This window comes from Parambassis ranga, chromosome 16 (genome assembly GCF_900634625.1).
Source record: "Parambassis ranga chromosome 16, fParRan2.1, whole genome shotgun sequence".
Classification (NCBI taxonomy): Eukaryota; Metazoa; Chordata; class Actinopteri; family Ambassidae; genus Parambassis; species Parambassis ranga.
Genome location: NC_041036.1, coordinates 610,055 through 626,878, shown reverse-complemented (window position 1 = coordinate 626,878; position 16,824 = coordinate 610,055). Strand labels below are relative to the sequence as shown.

The 16,824-nt window shown below is 50.7% G+C and overlaps 2 protein-coding genes across 5 annotated transcripts; both read right to left on the bottom strand.

Moving 5' to 3' along the window:
• Positions 1 to 1,859: 1,859 nt before the first annotated feature.
• On the bottom strand, positions 1,860 to 5,404 carry LOC114448255 (acidic leucine-rich nuclear phosphoprotein 32 family member E-like). 3 transcript variants are annotated; one of them, XM_028425102.1, is made up of 7 exons: positions 5,202 to 5,403; positions 3,835 to 3,984; positions 3,638 to 3,760; positions 3,396 to 3,555; positions 3,190 to 3,314; positions 3,032 to 3,098; positions 1,860 to 2,819 (listed from the first exon to the last, which is right to left on the bottom strand). In XM_028425102.1, the coding sequence occupies exons 1-7, from the start codon at positions 5,253 to 5,255 to the stop codon at positions 2,746 to 2,748; spliced, it is 753 nt and encodes a 250-aa protein (XP_028280903.1). In that variant the 5' UTR covers positions 5,256 to 5,403; the 3' UTR covers positions 1,860 to 2,745. The 3 variants fall into 3 exon arrangements, with proteins under 3 accessions (XP_028280903.1, XP_028280902.1, XP_028280901.1); XM_028425101.1 differs by having other exon boundaries at positions 3,190 to 3,317; positions 5,202 to 5,400; XM_028425100.1 differs by having other exon boundaries at positions 3,190 to 3,555; positions 5,202 to 5,404.
• A 350-nt stretch (positions 5,405 to 5,754) lies between these two features.
• LOC114448233 (mothers against decapentaplegic homolog 4-like) lies at positions 5,755 to 13,832 on the bottom strand. 2 transcript variants are annotated; one of them, XM_028425067.1, is made up of 11 exons: positions 13,717 to 13,832; positions 12,137 to 12,405; positions 9,381 to 9,558; positions 8,805 to 8,933; positions 8,483 to 8,731; positions 8,287 to 8,409; positions 8,145 to 8,198; positions 7,880 to 8,063; positions 7,639 to 7,807; positions 7,176 to 7,314; positions 5,755 to 7,051 (listed from the first exon to the last, which is right to left on the bottom strand). In XM_028425067.1, exons 2-11 carry the CDS (start codon positions 12,377 to 12,379, stop codon positions 6,846 to 6,848), a joined length of 1,674 nt encoding a protein of 557 aa, XP_028280868.1. In that variant the 5' UTR covers positions 12,380 to 12,405; positions 13,717 to 13,832; the 3' UTR covers positions 5,755 to 6,845. The 2 variants fall into 2 exon arrangements, with proteins under 2 accessions (XP_028280868.1, XP_028280867.1); XM_028425066.1 differs by having other exon boundaries at positions 5,756 to 7,051; positions 12,137 to 12,408.
• Between the last annotated feature and the right edge of the window lie 2,992 nt (positions 13,833 to 16,824).

Below are 16,824 nucleotides of genomic sequence, written 5' to 3'. Positions count from 1 at the left end.
CAGAGGTCAGCAGGACAGAGGAGGAGGGGGGGCGACGTGTTTTGTTTGTCGGGTGGAACATGAAAACAAACCAAAGCCGTTCACACACACACACACACACACACACACCAAACCCTGCATCTGTCTGTCTGTGTGTGTGTGTGCAGCTGATTTAGGCAAATTGTGGGGCCAAAAAATACAAAATCTGTCCTAAAGAAAACAAACTCGCTCAAACAGGGACCCGATTGAACTGCTTTGCATCAGAACCTCAGAAACAGGAACAACAGTGACGCTGCAGCTTTTCAAGAGGAAGTGTGATGAAGAGACGCACAAAGTGTTGTGAAAGTTGCACAGAAATGGAGACACACAGACACACACACCCGCCGAGCGTGACGAGGAAAACCGACACAGCCTCATTGCTCGCTGTAGAGACGCGTGGCCCAGAAACATAAAACTTTATGATCAACGTCAGTTCTTTCTGATCCTGATGTGTAAACACAAAAACACTGAAGCTCCTCCCACCACAGGCCGCTACGTCCATATATGGAGAAAAGGAAGCTCAGAGGGTCACACACTCATCATTAACCTGTCAACCACACACACACAAACACACACACACACACACACACACACACACACACACACACACACACACACACACACACACACACACACACACACACACACACACACACACACACACACACACACAGTGAGATCAGACCAGCTGTCTGAACTCAGCCTGAGATCAATACATCTTCTTGTGGACGTGTTAATCTGAATCTTTCCTCCCATATTTGATGAGCAGACATCAGACACCATGTCCTTAGAGACAGGGTTTGGCAGCACCGCCCTCTGCAGGATAACTGCAGCAACTACAGCAGCCCAGAAACAGAAAATAAAATACACAGAAAACGTTGAACTCACAATTCTGGTTTAAACGATAAAACTGTAAATGTCTTCTGCTAAATGTTTAAGGTCTTTTGACAGGTTTCCAGACGCCTCTGGGCAACATGTTTGAGAACAGCTTTAATCCAACAGGTACAGCCTGCGTGCAGTTTCCACACAGCTGCAGGTCAGAGACTCTCTGAGTGTTGGTCATGTGACTGCTGCTCACAGTGACTCCATCATGGCGTCCTGCTGAGGAGGACAGGACTTTCTGTTTTTACTGAGTCTTGTAGAATAAAGATAAAAAAAATCTGTTTAAGATGAATGTTTGGATTTTTCTCCAGTCGTGTTCTAAATCCAGGGTTTCTGCAGGATCAGGCCAAATGAAGACCTTTTAAGACCTTTTTAACGCCTCACATTCACGACATATGTAGACTGCTTCACGGCCATGTTTCTCTTACTTTTTCCTACTTTGTTTCTCCCAAGTTATTTTTGATTTACTTTTAGAATTCTACTTTTTATTTTATTCTTGTTATACCTTATTTCATATTTCTAACCTGTTTCTGATCATGCATGGAGCGCCTGGAACAGCTCCCCCTGGGCTTAAAGTATTTCTGATTCTGAAATGCAACAAAGCATGGAACCACTTCAGTTCACGCATTTCAAAGTTCTTGAAGTCAGAAACTCGGCACATCGGGAGGATCCGTCCACACAGAACCGAAGAAATGTTCTGCTCGTTCTGACGTCTTATACAAAAAACACAAAACACCGTTTAGTTGATCTGTGCAGTTTTTAAGACCTCTGAACTCAATTTAAGGATTACCGTCGTTTATAGAATATTTAACATTTAGAAAAATCCAATTCAAGACTTTTTAAGGATCGGACACCCTGATCCATATAAATCCCATATGCAGCAGGAACCCTGGCCCAGGAACCTGTTCCTGTGGCAGACCGGGTCCTCCTGTTTTTTGTGGACTGAAAGAGGAAACGTGGAGAATTCAGTTGTTTTATTCAAAAACACTCTGGTTACAGCAACACCATCAGAAGACAGGAATAAAAAAATAAAATGGAGTCGGAGAGGAGAGTCCGCTCCGACTCCACGTTTCCAAACTCAACACAACAATTCAAAGAGGGTCAGAGAGACGGAACCACGAAACCTACAGAGAACAGTTCACTTCTATTTACACAGAGAGCGGGAGGAGGCGGGCAGGCGCCGAGCCGGGAGCCGCAGACCGACAGGACTACACATCCCAGAGTGCACTGCTACGAACGGGAGGAATGACTTCTAGATTTTTGGCCGTGATGGAGACGCCTCTGAACGAGGCTCCTTAAAAGAACTCCGTCAAACGAACGTCACAAAGACCCGCACTGCAGAACAGCTCGTCAGCGCCACAACAACCACAAAGCTCCGGATCCTTCACACACACCCACCGGCAGGAGAGGGTGGAAGGTCACTGGGATGAAATTACACTGAATTACACCGAATTATTTTCAAAATAAATCAGCTGTGGCTTGAGCTTCCCTGATTATAGGTAGACCATGAGATATTATCTTACAAATCCTAAAAAGCATCAATAATGCTGCGTGTTTTCCTCGGATAAAACAAAGTGGAACCTCAGCAGTAAAGCTGTTTACACACATCCTGGCTTATTATTATTATTATTATTATTATTATGTCAGTGAGAGCTTAATGTTTTCATGATATGTCTGAGACCACTTCACAGAACCAATAATATGAAATGTATCTGTGGAACAGAGAGAGACTCCTGAACCTGATCACTTCCTGTCTGTCTGCAGCTCGGAGGCCAAACCCGGCAAGGTCAGAGGTCACTCGGGGAAGGGGGGGGGTCAAAGTTATGGTGTGTGAAGGTGGGCCAGCTACTCGTCATCGTCGTCGTCACCATCGTCCTCTGCATCTCTCTTCCTCTTTTCTCCTCGAATGCCATCCTCATCTGAAGAAAAGGTTTTACATCAGAACACAAACGGGTTAAAAACGGATTTATGGGAATTAAAGAAATCTATTAATTAAAATTAGAAACATTTATTAATCCCAGGGGGAAATTGTTGAATCATTTTATGTAATAAAAAACATTGTTTCTGGTGTTTTCAGGGTGAACATCGTGATGACCCTGAACACATCATCTTATATTTCATCATCACAAACCTCCTTCCTCCTCCTCTTCCTCGTCATCCTCCTCCTCCTCCACATAATCTCCATCATCCTCTTCATCCTGGAAGCAGGAAACATTTCAGGAGTCAGGAAGCTGCTTGCTGTGGTGCCACCCAGTGGCCAACATGTAGAACAACAACACACACACTGACCTGAATTCCCTCCTTCATCAGATACGACAGGCCAACCTCGTCGTCTCCTTCAGAGCCTTCCTCCTCCTCCTCTTCGTCATCATCATCATCATCGTCGTCGTCTCCAGGTGGACCAGCTTCATCACCTTCTACAGGAACAAAGAGGCCGTCGTTATGTTTCGGACCTCGTCGGCACCATGTGGCCGCAGGGACTCTCTCTGTCTCACCGTTGTCGCCCTCTGAGTCGGGAACCTCGTTGTCCTCCTGGTCGTATCCGTCCAGAAAGGTGAGCTGAGGCAGCAGCTCGAAGACGCCCTCTCTGTAGTCATCCAGCGCGGTGATCTCACAGCTGTACAGGTCCAGACTCTTCAGGCTCTTCATGTTTTGCTGCAGATTGAGACCACATCAGCGTCAGGAAAACGAGTCCTGTCCACCAAACAAAACAGGAAGGCAGAGAGGGGAGACCTACCAGAGCCTTGATGCTGCTCAGCTCCTTGATCTTGTTCCCGCTCAGGTTCAGGTAGGACAGGTTGGGACATTTCTCTGCCAGCGCGTCCAGCCCTCCTGAGATGGTGTTATCACTGACCTCCAGCTGAAACAGAGGAAGCGGTGAGGAAGACGCACAGAGACGAAGGCGGCGATGACCCCGCGGCCGGGGGGACTGACCTTGCGTAGTTTGGGCAGCGAGGGCAGCTTGGAGAGCGAGCTGAGGCCGACGTTCACCATGCTGAGGATCTCCAGCTCCGTGTACTCGTCCGTCAGACCCTCAACCTCTCCGTCACTGGAGCGACAGTTATCCACCACCAGCTCCACCACCTGAAGACCATGACAGCACACAATGAACCAGTGTATCAGCAGACCTGTTGTTGGACCATTCATCAACACACAGCTGGGTGAAGTGTGTCAGGTTCTGACTCTTTCATGGAGTTTTACACACATCAAGAACATTTTTACCCATTTTATACTTGTTTTATTTTATCAGTTCCTACACGTGTATTTAATGAAACTTTAGCTTTGTCTGTGTGTAAAGTCACACACACACTCACTGAACCATCACTGTGTCCACACACACCGCCCCGTGAACACCTGTCGCCCGGGACCCCTCAGCCCCTCACTAGTATCCGCAGCCCTCACGGGTTACCCCCAGCCCCTCGCGGGTTACCCCCAGCCCCTCACTAGTACCCTCAGCCCCTCACTAGTACCCTCAGCCCCTCACTAGTACCCTCAGCCCCTCTGGGTTACCCTATAGCCTACAGTCCAACTGCTGCAAACACTTCAGTGATGGAGGGAAACACTCCGGATGAGGCAGCGAGCAGCTCCGTCTCCTCTGAACACCTCCACCTTTAACCCAGCTGTGTGGTGTGAGTTCAGTTGGAGCTTCACCGCAGCGGAGTGGGCGGGAACAGCAGCGAGACGCTCTGAAAACTTTACGGTCCGACCAGAAAATGGCCCCTGTTGTTGGTTTAACCGGACCGACAACAGCCGAGCAAGTGTGAGAAGCCGTGTTCGGCTCTGTGGCTCAGTTCGGTTCACAAAGAACGCTCAAAATGAGAGGTCTGAGAACGGAGTCTGGCTTTGACGCGCCATCAGATTACAAACATCGCAGAGCGGAAACTCTCTGAAAGTGGAGCAGAGGACCGTTCGGTCAAACCAGCCGGGCCGAACCGAGTCGCCACACCGGGCATTTATTTCCCCTCCTTCGTACCGAGCACCAGCAGCGACCACCCGCCTGCTTCGCGCCCGCTGCGGGCTCCGTGCTCGCAGGTTAGCCTGTTAGCTCGCATGCTAGCTGCGCGAGGCGAGCAGCGAGAGCGCGAGAGGGAGCGTGCGGCACGCGGCGGGCTCCCCGCGCGGAGCGGACTCTCCTCCATGTTGAAACAAATCCAACACGAATCAAAATGTCGGAGGTGAAGAGGTCGCTCCGCCGGCAGCGCTGCCCCGCTCCCAGCATCGTCACGGCGGAGCTCCGACCCCGCATCCTCCAGCAGTCCCTTCTGGAAATAAAGACGTTAAAGCGCGCCGTAGTTACGCACCTCCGCTGGGTTCCTGTTCCTCAGCTCCAGGCTGATCCGCTTCTTCATCTCCATGTCGCAGCCCGAGCACAGGGCGGAAAGACAAAGTACAACAAAGAAAACTGAAAACAAACCCGGGATCACTTCGGCCCTGCTGCTCCAGCGGACACCAGGCGATAACTAAACCTCCATGTTCGCTGCGGGCCAACCCCCACCGTCAGACCACGCCCCCTCCTCATTAATATTCATATGTTTTAGAATGCTTTCCTGCCATTGGTCCGAACAGGTGTCACTCCTAAACCCCCTCCCTAAAGGAATATTATGCAAAATCCTTGTCCGCGATTGGCTGGAGTTAGAACCAATGAGAGGCCGAGCATGAAACATTTAAACTCTTCAGGCGCTCAGTCTTTGTTCCGCCGAGCGGTCCGTTTGTTTTTCACCCAGCTACAAACCACAACAAACAGCTGTTTACACCAAGGACTCATGTTTATGATCTGTTGAGCTCCTGCACCGCAACATACAGCGAGAGAACAGGACGCGTAACATCCAGAAGCTGATTTATTTTTCTTGTGAAAGTTTAATTTGAATAAACAGCAGTTGTTACAGAGCTATAGACCCATTCAGTATAAAAAGGCTTTCAAATGTAAAATGCAATAAAAAGAGAAAAAAAAAAATCTGACGACACGATGAATTATCTGATCAGCTAAACCTGAGCTGAATCACAATGTAAACAAGACGTGATGTCATCCAACGGAAATTAATCTTTGGTTCATAATCAATTAAAAAAATAAATAAAGGTCAGTTACAGGAAACACTGGAACATAAAAAACATGAAAGCATGGAGCGTGCTCGTGGTGATGGTTTGTTTTTGGTAACGGCTGAGTTCCATCTATACATTCCAGCAGTTAAAGGGTCACTTCACTCAAATTACCACAGAGGAGGTCAGAATTCAGACTCTTAGAGAGCTGTCGCTATTTACTTTAGGTTCCCTGAAGAGTTCAGTCCATCAACATTTGACTTTTTTTTTCTTAACTTGCTTGCAGGTGTTTCCATGACAACTGCTATCAATCACCCCCCCCCCCCCCACCACCCCTTTTACAGCATCAAATAGCTAAACATCAACACACTGACAGAAAAACAGATTAAATTTTTTGGTTAATGAGGAGGGGGTGGGGCGTATGACCTATACTACAATCAGACACCAGGGGGCGTCCAAATGTGACCTGACTCCGGGATGTGTGACCATGGAATGGCAGGAGGGCTGCTGCGGTTTGTTGATTGTCTGTCAGACCTGACCAATGAGGTGGTGCGATGACACCTATGTGGAAGAGGACAGGGTGGGCGGAGCCTATGAATCCTGACGGTGTAGAAGCAGGTGGACTTGTTAGAGGTCCTTGAAGATGTTTTGGGACGTTTACGGCCACAGTCACGTGAGTTTCACAGAGACCCACCCACATCGGTCCTCCACCACATATAAACCCGTATTCACCACCGAAACAGTTAGAACTGAGGAAGCTGCTTGGAGGAACAGCGAAACGTCTGCAAGGTACTCCAACAAGTCCAGCTGCCCTGCTTCAGGCTCCTGACTGAAAATGACCCGGGTGACTGAGGATCTTCATCGACTGAGTGTCTTTAGGTGCGAGCTGGTGGTCCGCCGCAGGTGTGTCAGAGCATGTGTTCCCGCGGCGGCAGTGTGTGGAGCACCTGATCAAGCAGCTGCAGCGCTCGGTGCAGGTGGACCTCCAACCAGCAGGGGGTGTCTTTAATGCTCTGCCGGGGGTAATCGCACCCCCAGCCTTTGACGAAGCTCAGCCGCACGATGCACAACCTGCGCAGATCGTCCACGCCGAGACCTGCGGTCGAACACACGCCTGCAGAGGGAGCCACAGACACATGAGCACAGGAAGTCCACCTTTCAAAGTAAAGGCTGCTTATTTCTGTCTGTCCTGCAGGTGGAGCTCTCTCTGCCCTCACTTACAGACATGGGATACTCACTGACAGCAGGTGCAATCCCTCCTACGCTGTTGGGACCAGGAATCGCGCCGACAACCGCCGCTGCCTGAGTCTCCACGGCCGCCTGAGCGGCTGCGGCCTGCTGCTGCATCTGTCTGTGACACTGCCGCAGGTCGAACACCTGCAGATGGAGGTAAAGGTTCAGTCCTCAGCTTCTTCAGCAGGAACAAGAGGTGTTAAATCTCTCAGAGAGGCTGATGTTCATAAAGTGCCAACTTGTTCTCAGTGTCTGAACTCACAGATGATGTCTATTCAGAATAAATCTCCATAAACACACTCATATTTTAGAGGGAAAGCACTCTGCAGAACTCATTTTATCGGTGTCTGGTCGCTGGTCATACCCTGCACAGAGGGACACAGGCTGCTGGGATAACCGCTCCCACTGTGCCTGCAGTGTGTTTCAGGCCTCCGCTCGGTCGCCGTAGACGTACAGACATCGACTCACCTTGATGTAAGCGCCGGGGTAAATTTTATGAACTCCATCACCAGGTGCTCGGCCTGCCTCCCGGTCTAAGTAGAAGCTCTGGACGAACACTGAGTGGTCACTGAGGCAACGCATCCAGACATCTCCCTCCCCCCGACACTCCAGCTGAACCCCCCGCCCGATGTGGAGCCTGCAGGACAAAAACAACTTGTTCGAACAATCACACCGACAAACAGCGCCACCTGCTGATCAGACCGCTCACCTGGCACGGTGGCTGGCGGCAGTGCGGTGGACGTTACTCAGCTGTCCCAAACAGAAACGATCTCCTCCTGAAGGATCCACGTAACCGTCCACAGTCACCAGGGGACAGCTGGACTGAACCTTAAACATCTCACCGACCTGAACGTCCAACTCAAAGTAGGAGATGGAGCACCAGAACTCTGGACCTGATGGACAGAGACATGAAGGAACTACATCGACTGTACAAAGACTACGGATCAGACATTTTGACTCGGACAGGATCTGACCTGGGTGGTTGGACACTGGCTGTGGATACGGAGCCGTGCTGTGATGCTGGGACCCTGCAGAGACAAACACTGACTCAGTACAAAGTTCACCTGGCTGGTGCTGTGGCGATACTTCACGTGCTCGGGTTACATGGTGTCATACAGAAGTGAGTGTTGGGAGCGTGGTGGTGATGATGATGTAATGGCGGCTGCTGCTGGTGCCCCCGTCCGACATGCTGGGGAGCTGCAGGGCTGTAGGGAGCAGGACTGCTGCCTGTCCAGGTGACTGCAGAGAAACAGGAACGGTGAGTCTCACATCACTGAACACACTGAGGGACATGACCGCACAGGTATTGTACCAGATTTGGGGGGACCACTGTAGTCGGGGCTCTGCTGGTGTGGGGAGCTGGGAGTGGGAGGGTGAGGAGGGTGAGGAGCGTGAGCAGGGTGAGGAGGGTGAGGTGGGTGTGGAGGCTGCGGAGTGTGAGGAGGGTTCGGGTGGGGTGGGGAGTTCTGGCCCCCGTGGTTCTGAGGCGGGGCAATCTGAAGGAGGCTGGGGCCTTCCGGACCCACACCCATCCCCCCCGCAGGCGTCATGGCGCTGCTGCCTGCAGGAGACACAGCAGTTTTAGTACCACACATCACCTGAGACGGCACCACCACAACTCCACCAACACTGACCTGGAGGAGACAGGGGCATGCTGGGATACATGCTGACAGGGTGGGGCTGGCTGTAGGGATCAGCGTGGGGGGGTAGGCTGACCTGCAGACAGTCCTGCATGAACTCCTCCTTTATCAGAGAGTGAGGACCTGAAGGAAGACAGTTCACAGAGCAGTCACTTCCTGTATCTGTGTCACATGGTCTCCTGTAGCAGACTGGCAGTGGGTCCAGTCAATGTCATCCCGTTTGTCACGTGACGCCTTCAAACATCCTGACACCAAGATCGTGATGCTAAATATAGCTGCACTCAATGTTAGCAACATGCTAGATCCTGGAAGGAGATTAGTTTATGAACGAAACTGAAAATTCATCCAGTAGAAGAGTCAGACTGAACACAGAGCGACTGAAACACCACACACTCACACAGACACACACACACACACTCACAGACACACTCACACACACACACAGAGACACACACGCACTCACACACACACTCACACACTGAGTCACTCAAACAGAGAAGAAGACTCATTCTGTCTGGCAGGAAGAGCTCACAGCATGTTTGAACCAATCAGAGGCAGCCGCTGTGTTACCTGTGGCGGAGGGTGACGCCACCCTCTCATAGTGGTACGGGTTCACACACACGCTGTCGTACTTCAGGTCGAAGGCAAACTGACAGAACTTGACGTGTTTCAGTTCGTTCTTGTGGAGGTCGGGCCATCGCCACAGGCGGGCGTAGATCACGTGAGGGAATCCCTTCCTTCCTGCCACCTGCGCAGGTGAGACAGGTGAGGGACGGACAGAAGGAGAGACAGAGGGGAGAGAGGAGCACACAGTCTGTGAGGAGACGTCCATCTTGGAAATTTAAACAAACTCAATGAGAACAAACTGAGTCATGGAGAGCAGAGGTTACCGTGGAAACACTGTGTGTGTGTCAGGTGATGCAGGGTTAAACCATGAGGACAAACCACAAACATGACATCATGTCTGACTTAAACACACACTGTAAAAAGTCTTCCTGTTACAGGTGTTCAGGTGTTTAAACTGTGGCCGAGCTGCTTCATTAGTTAAAGAAATGAGTTGACTCCGTCCACTTCCTGTTGTGTGTGTGTGTTCTGTGTGAGAGGTTGTTGTGAATAAAGTGGTGGAGTGTGTTCTGTGTGCACAGGTGAAGGGCAGGGACACGACTGCAGACAAAACATTTAACACAAACAAACAAAAAGAATGTGATCAGTGACCCGCTCACAGCCTGAGCCTGAGCCCGCCGGGCACGCCGCTCTGCCGCAGCTTCAACCTTCACGAGCACGAATCCTGCTGAACCACGGGCGGTTCAGGCCAATCAGCATCCGGGAGGAAGTGCCGTGAGTTCTGGGCGTGTCTGGATCATTCCTGGTTCCATCAATGGTTCTTCTGGTGTGTACAGAAAGGTGGAAGCAGGACGCTCACCATCTGACTGTGTGTAATTTCATGTCTTATTATAATCAGTGAGTTAAAGAGAGGCTGGAAACATGTTTGTTTGACTCCAGCCTCTAGTGGTCAGTGGAGGAACTGCAGGTCTTCCCGGCAGGCTTCACCTCTGCTCTGGAGGTTGCTGCTCAGCACTACACCATGATCACATGACTTCAACATCAAAATCACATGACTCCACTTAAGCTTTTAGCTTTTAGCATTTAGCTTTTAGCATTTAGCTTTTAGCATTTAGCTTTTAGCATTTAGCTTTTAGCATTTAGCTTGTATCCTGAGCAGTGTGCAGTGATGTCTGTTCGCAGCACCAACAGGCTCTGACCCGGACCTCGCTGGTGTCACTGTTAGCTCGGTGGTCAAAGCTGTCCATGCTGGTTAGCTAATGCTAGCTACTATCAGACTTCCACACCAGCCAACTCAGTGACGCCACCGTCTCTGCCAGGACATGATGGAGTCACACATGTTGGGAAATATAAACCAGACTGTCTCAGTCTGCCTGGCGCTGACAGTGTTTAACCTGTTATTGTTATCAGAGGGATAACCCGGCTTTTAACCCCTGCTAATCACAGCTGTTTCATTTCTTCTGTTCGTCTCGACTTCCTGACAGAAATGAGCCCGGACTTTCAAAATAAGAGCCTGGACTCCGGATGAAAGGAGTGTGACTGCTGCTTCTTACAGTGTAGAAAGTCTGTGGTATGAGATCCATCAGAGTCTCAGACGAGTCCACATTCCTGTCCTCTGCCCGTCTGTCTGCACTCACAACACACACACACGCCTGTTCTTCCAGCTCTGTGAGGACTCTCACTGACAGACAGTCTACAGAAGACAAACCCAGAACCTGGTTCAGACCTGGACCACAAGACCAAACCCAGGACCCCCACACAGTCTTCTGAGCACTGTTAAGATTGTCCTCACAAACTAAGAAGTTACACACACACACACACACACACACACAGCCTGGCTTAAGTTAACCCAGCCCCTTTCCTGTGTTTCAGACAAAACAAGCCAGCCTCCCCTTCCTCCTCCTCCTCCTCCTCCTCCTCCTCACACAGCCTCTTGTATCAGCTTTCCTGTTTCTGTTTGGATGTGACGGTCCTTCAGGTTCCATGGATCCATACAGACACTTCAACAGTGTAAATAAAGATGGAGGAAACTGAAAGTCAGTGGACAGTTAGAGAAGACAAGTCTGATCTAACAAACACTGCTCCCCCAGGTGATGTAATCAACCAAGAGCTCAGTGTCCAGTCGACGCAGCCTTGTGATCGGTCCGTTTTCCTTTGAAGAACCAAACCCAGCAGAAGACGAGGAGCTGTGGAGCAAAGGACACAGCTGAGGTCCTGCAGAGGAGACATGTCCTCTCCCGGGCTCTGCAGGGCCGGTCTCTGACAGCAGAAACATGAGGTTCCAGTTTGTGTCATGGCAGATAAATCCATGAAGTGTCATGTGGTTCAGAATGTTTGTGCAAAGCTTCCAGAGATCCACGTGGGGCTCTGAGAAAGGTCCTCCCAAAACTACAAGTACTCCCTTACAACATGCTGACTGGTCCAACGCAAGCTTGGATTCCTGAGTCCAGGTGCCTCACGGTTCACATGTTTAAGTCCTGCTTAGAGCAGAGTGTTAGAGATTCTACAGGCAGAGGTTTAAAAGGGTTCTGTGGTGGTTCTGCCGGTCCCTGTGAGGACTGTGTGTGCAGACTGGTCCATGTTTACATCTTCTGGTGTGATAATTACTGTGTGACAGTCTGAGACACACCCAGGCTGCTGCTCCATTATTATCACAGACCAAACACACGGAGACACCTGAGACCGGGGCCGCCAGAGCCCAGCAGGGAAACCAGGTCAGAGGTCACAACAGGAACACACACACTCTGATCAGAGCGCCCTACCTGCAGACGCCCGTCCAGCGTCCTCTGGATGGTCACACACTTGCTGGGGTGGACGCCGTTGGTGGTGACGGCGGTGATGAGCGAGTCCAACTCGTCCTTCTTCTCCTTCAGCTTCTTCACCAGGCTCTCGATGGCGCGCTTGGCGAAGCCTTCGTTCTCTCCGCCCTGCCGGTGGCACATCAGGCTGTGGACGATGCTGAGGCAGGCGTCGGCGCTGCTGGGGGCGGGGCCGAGCACCGACATGGTCACCTGTCACTGTCACAAAGCTGCTTCTGGGACAGAATATCAAACTATTATTTCAGAAAGTAACGAACCAAACAGACGCGCTGAGGACAAATGATTTACTGAAACCATCAGGGTCCAAAACCACGAAGGAGCCCAGATCACAGGTCTGCCATCATCTGGCACTGGATGGAGGTATTGATATTTTAAGTTTAATTAATGAGACTGATTGAGCAGCCACATGTGGCCCTGACTGAACTGATATCTACAGAACTTATTGATCAGTGATCGGAAACAAACTGCTGACGATCAGGCTGAAGCTGTTCCATCATTTTCTTTTGATTATTCATCAAACCTGTCGACCAGGGTGAGACAGAGACAGAGAGGGAGAGACAGAAGGACAGAGACAGAGAGACAGAGAGAGAGACAGAGAGGGAGAGACAGAAGGACAGAGACAGAGAGACAGAGAGAGAGACAGAGAGGGAGAGAGAGAAGGACAGAGACAGAGAGAGAGAGAGAGAGACAGAGAGGGAGAGAGAGAGAGAGAGAGAGAGAGACAGAGAGAGAGAGAGGGAGACAGAGAGGGAGAGAGAGAGGGAGAGAGAGAGAGAGGGAGACAGACAGAGAGGGAGAGAGACAGAGAGGGAGACAGAGAGGGAGAGAGACAGAGAGAGAGAGAGACAGAGAGAGAGAGGGGGAGACAGAGAGGGAGAGGGAGAGAGAGAGAGGGAGAGAGACAGAGAGAGACAGACAGGGAGAGACAGAGAGAGAGAGAGAGACAGAAGGACAGAGAGGGAGAGAGACAGAGAGAGAGAGGGAGAGAGACAGAGAAGGAGACAGAAGGACAGAGAGAGAGAGCAAGACAGAGGGAGACAGACAGAGAGAAGGACAGAGAGGGAGGGAGACAGAGAGAGAGAGAGGGAGACAGAAGGACAGAGAGGAAGAGACATACAGAAGGACAGAGAGAGGGAGACATAGAGAGAGAGCGAGACAGAGAGGGAGACAGAAGGACAGAGAGAGGGAGAGACAGAGACAGAGAGGAAGAGACAGACAGAAGGACAGACAGACAGAAGAACAGAGAGAGGGAGGGAGACAGGGACGGACAGTCCTACAGCTGATCCCCAGACAGACAGACAGTCATTACAGATTCACCTTTCTGTATTTAATTTGATTCAAAAGCTGCCATTAAACGACGTCATTGTCACTGACCAGTGACGTCACCCGCTGCTATGTATTCTGCCGAACAGTGGCTGATTGATTTCCCGCGGACTGGCCGGAGCCGCCGCCGCCGCATCAACAGTTGTTCGTATGATCGTGAAACCCTCCAACTCCCAGCGGGCTCCCGCGGCTCCACTCACCGTGATCGGCTCCCTCCGCTCGGCTGTGCTCCGCTGCCTGCGTCGGTGGAACGCGGAGGTCTGTCTGTCTGTCGGCGTGTCCGCGTGTCCTCCGTCTGATCCAGACTGTCTGCCCGGGGGTGGGAGGGGAGGCGCGGGGCGGGGGGCTGTGTCATGCTCCCCCGACAGCCAGACATAACAGGAAGTCTGGACGATCCGAGACCTACACAATAAAGGTCCTGGAGAGAAGGTTCGAAATGGTTCTTATGTCAGAACCGGTCCGGGGTCATCATATTTGAAATGGTCCTGACTCCGCCTCTTATTGATCTTCCTGTCATTGATTGTTTGGTGATTCACTGAAACATGTAGAAGAACTCTTCTGAACCCTCCGGTCTGTGAAACACACACTTCTGCATCATCATGTCCAAAGGAGCCGACGTCATCACGCAGTTTGTTGATTAAATGAGCAGAAACAGATGTTTGGTGTGTGGTCATGTGATCAGCATGGATATAATTGTGATTATATGATTAGCATAATAAACCTGTTGGAGGCACGCGGGTGTGTAAGATGACGTCTACACGTCGCTGAGAACTGTTTTTACCTGTGATCCTCATAAGGGATTTTATTTTGAAGGCTGGGACCGGAAGCGCACATTTAACCACGGAGTTGTTTCGTCAGAAAGTTTGTTTGTGCGCGTGACTTTCGCCAAACGTGAGAGAGCCAATCACTGCCCTGAGTCTGCCCTGCCCCCCCTCCCTCCCTCTCTCTCTCTCGCTCTGTGGGACCTGTTGATTGACAGTCAGTCTGACAGACAGCCTGCAGCGCCGCCTGCTGGTGGACAGAGCGTCCTGCTCGTGAACCTCGGCTTGTTTCAGAAACGTGTGTATTTCTGTATTTAGCAGCTGAACTTTGTTTCCACTCACTAATCTTTTAATACGTTTTAAAACTGATATCATTAAACTTTGTAAATGACTTTTGGGCTCATGTTTTAATGCTTTTCATTTCCTGTTGTTGTCCCAGTATCAGCAGCGTAGTTCGGCCTCCTTTTCTCTCCGGGTGTCGGTGAACCCGCTGCTGGAGCTGGACGCGGGGTTTGAGTATTTGCGGGAGTCTTGTGGTGCGGGAGCAGCAGGTGGTCGCTGCTACGTCACCTGGCTGAACTCACCTGTGAAGTGTGTGTAGTGTGAACCCGAGGACCACCGCTGGAGGTCTGACGACCGCCGGACCCGGAGGACCGAGGGTAAGACCGCACCTAGCATTAGCATCCAGCCAGCTGCAGCTAATGGCCGCTAACCCGTGTGTGTCTGTGTGTGTGTGTGTGTGTGTTTCTTTGCTAATTGCTAGAGGTTTCAGCTAATTTAGCAGCAACATTACAACCACAGCCAGAAACATGTCGAACATTAAGCTAACATTAGCTTAATGTTCGACATGTTTCTAACATTAGCTTAAAGCTAGCTCGTCTGTGCGGTGACAACATGGCGGCGGTCTGCGGGTCAAACATGTCAGAGCATGAAGTAGAGTTCAAACTAAGAGTTAAACACAGATAGATGTTTGTCCGCAGGGTTTCAGTCAGTTCTACTTCTGGCTGGAGGCCTTGGAAACAACAGGACAGGCTGTTGACCAGATTATATTTATCTGGTGTACAGATTATAATCTGTACTGTACTCGGGCTACACTCAGGTTATCACCCACAAACTTGTCGTGACGTTGATGTTATTGGCGCCATCCAGGAACAGCTCGGGCCAGAACCACAAAGTCCTCAGAGGTAGAGATGATCCTGGCCGCGGGGTTCTGGACCAGCTGCAGGGAACTAGAGTAATCAATGATGAAGCCCGGACTAGAAGCCGTGCTGGGGCTCTGGTGGAGCTCTACACCTGACCGAGGCTCTAACATGATGTTAATCTGTGCTTTTTCCTCAGATTAACACTTAGTTTAGTGAAATCCTGCTGCAGGGGTTAAATATCTTGAGGTAATTTCAGTTTCTTTATAACAACATGAAGCCGCTGAGTGTTCACGGACCGCTCTGACGCAGTGAGGACGTTGTTCCCATGTGGTGTTCTGTGTCTGGTTTGTGTCCCAAAGGAGCAGAACGCCATGAATCCGTCAAACGTTCGCCTGAGAGGCACCTCGGCGGTTTCCCTCAACGAGCGGTAAGACTTCCATCTCTGCAGCTGCTCCCATTCTCTGTCCTGTAATCTTCCTTTTAGATTATTCTGTTGTCAGCTTCTCTCAGCTGACCTGGCCCATGATGGCGACCTTTGACCCCGTCGTGAGCGTGCCCAGCATGCCGCAGCTGGTCCTGATTGTGAAGACGGAGCCGCCGTCACAGGTGAGCTGTGTGTGGACAGGCCGCCGTGTCCCCTGGCCTTAGAGAAGGTTCACAGTAATAATCTGAGGTTTACCACAGTCGCAGAGTTTAGGGAGGGACTGTGGGCGTGGCAGTGATTTGTTCACACACCATCCTGTCAGCTTTAATAACAACTGCCTCATCTTTCAGAGGAGGAGCGTCTGGAGTCGACTCGGCTGGCAGCGGGCGACTCGCCGCCGTCCGGCCTCCCACCCTCGGGGCTTCTGGAGCTTCAGGAACAAGTACGGCTGGAGAGCCAGGTTCACTGCCACCTACAGGAGTGAGTAGCTGATGGAGGCTCTGTTGTTCTGAAACATGCAGCGTTACGGTGTACTCTCACCATGACCCGCGCACATGTGAGCCCACAATAACAATAATGGCGGAAGGCAGTGGTGTTCAGTTAAATGATGCGGAGCAGCATGTTTCTAACATTAGTTCAACGTCTGTCACCATAAGCCGGAGCACGAAGAAAGCCGAAGAAAGCGCGACGAGGACACAACGCCGGCTACAGCTGTATATAGTGCCGCGACATGCATTAGGTGACGCGTGGAGCATTGGTTGTTGCCATAGTAACTGGATTTTTGCTCGTATCAAAAGAATGAACTCCGATCTTTATTTACGGACTCCACAGCACAGACACATTTTTTAACTTTAATAATCACTGATGTGACTTTTCTGAACTTGTTTGTCCTGTTTAATGTTAATGTTGACATGCTGCTCTGTGACCTGAAGACCAGAACATCTGAAGGACAAAGCTACTTTAATGTTTGCTTCATTATTA

Bases quoted from the DNA above. Each gene is read 5' to 3' on its own strand.
- LOC114448255 (XM_028425100.1), bottom strand. From the start codon at position 5,255: ATGGAGATGAAGAAGCGGATCAGCCTGGAGCTGAGGAACAGGAACCCA. The intron at 3,985-5,201 runs GTGCGTAACTAC...CATGGTCTTCAG, and splicing joins GGAACAGGAACCCAGCGGAG to GTGGTGGAGCTGGTGGTGGA. The intron at 3,099-3,189 runs GTCAGTGTGTGT...TCCTGCTTCCAG, and splicing joins TGATGAAGGAGGGAATTCAG to GATGAAGAGGATGATGGAGA.
- LOC114448233 (XM_028425067.1), bottom strand. From the start codon at position 12,379: ATGTCGGTGCTCGGCCCCGCCCCCAGCAGCGCCGACGCCTGCCTCAGC. The intron at 8,934-9,380 runs GTAACACAGCGG...GTCTTCCTTCAG, and splicing joins GGCGTCACCCTCCGCCACAG to GTCCTCACTCTCTGATAAAG. The intron at 7,315-7,638 runs GTGAGTCGATGT...CTCCATCTGCAG, and splicing joins ACCCCGGCGCTTACATCAAG to GTGTTCGACCTGCGGCAGTG.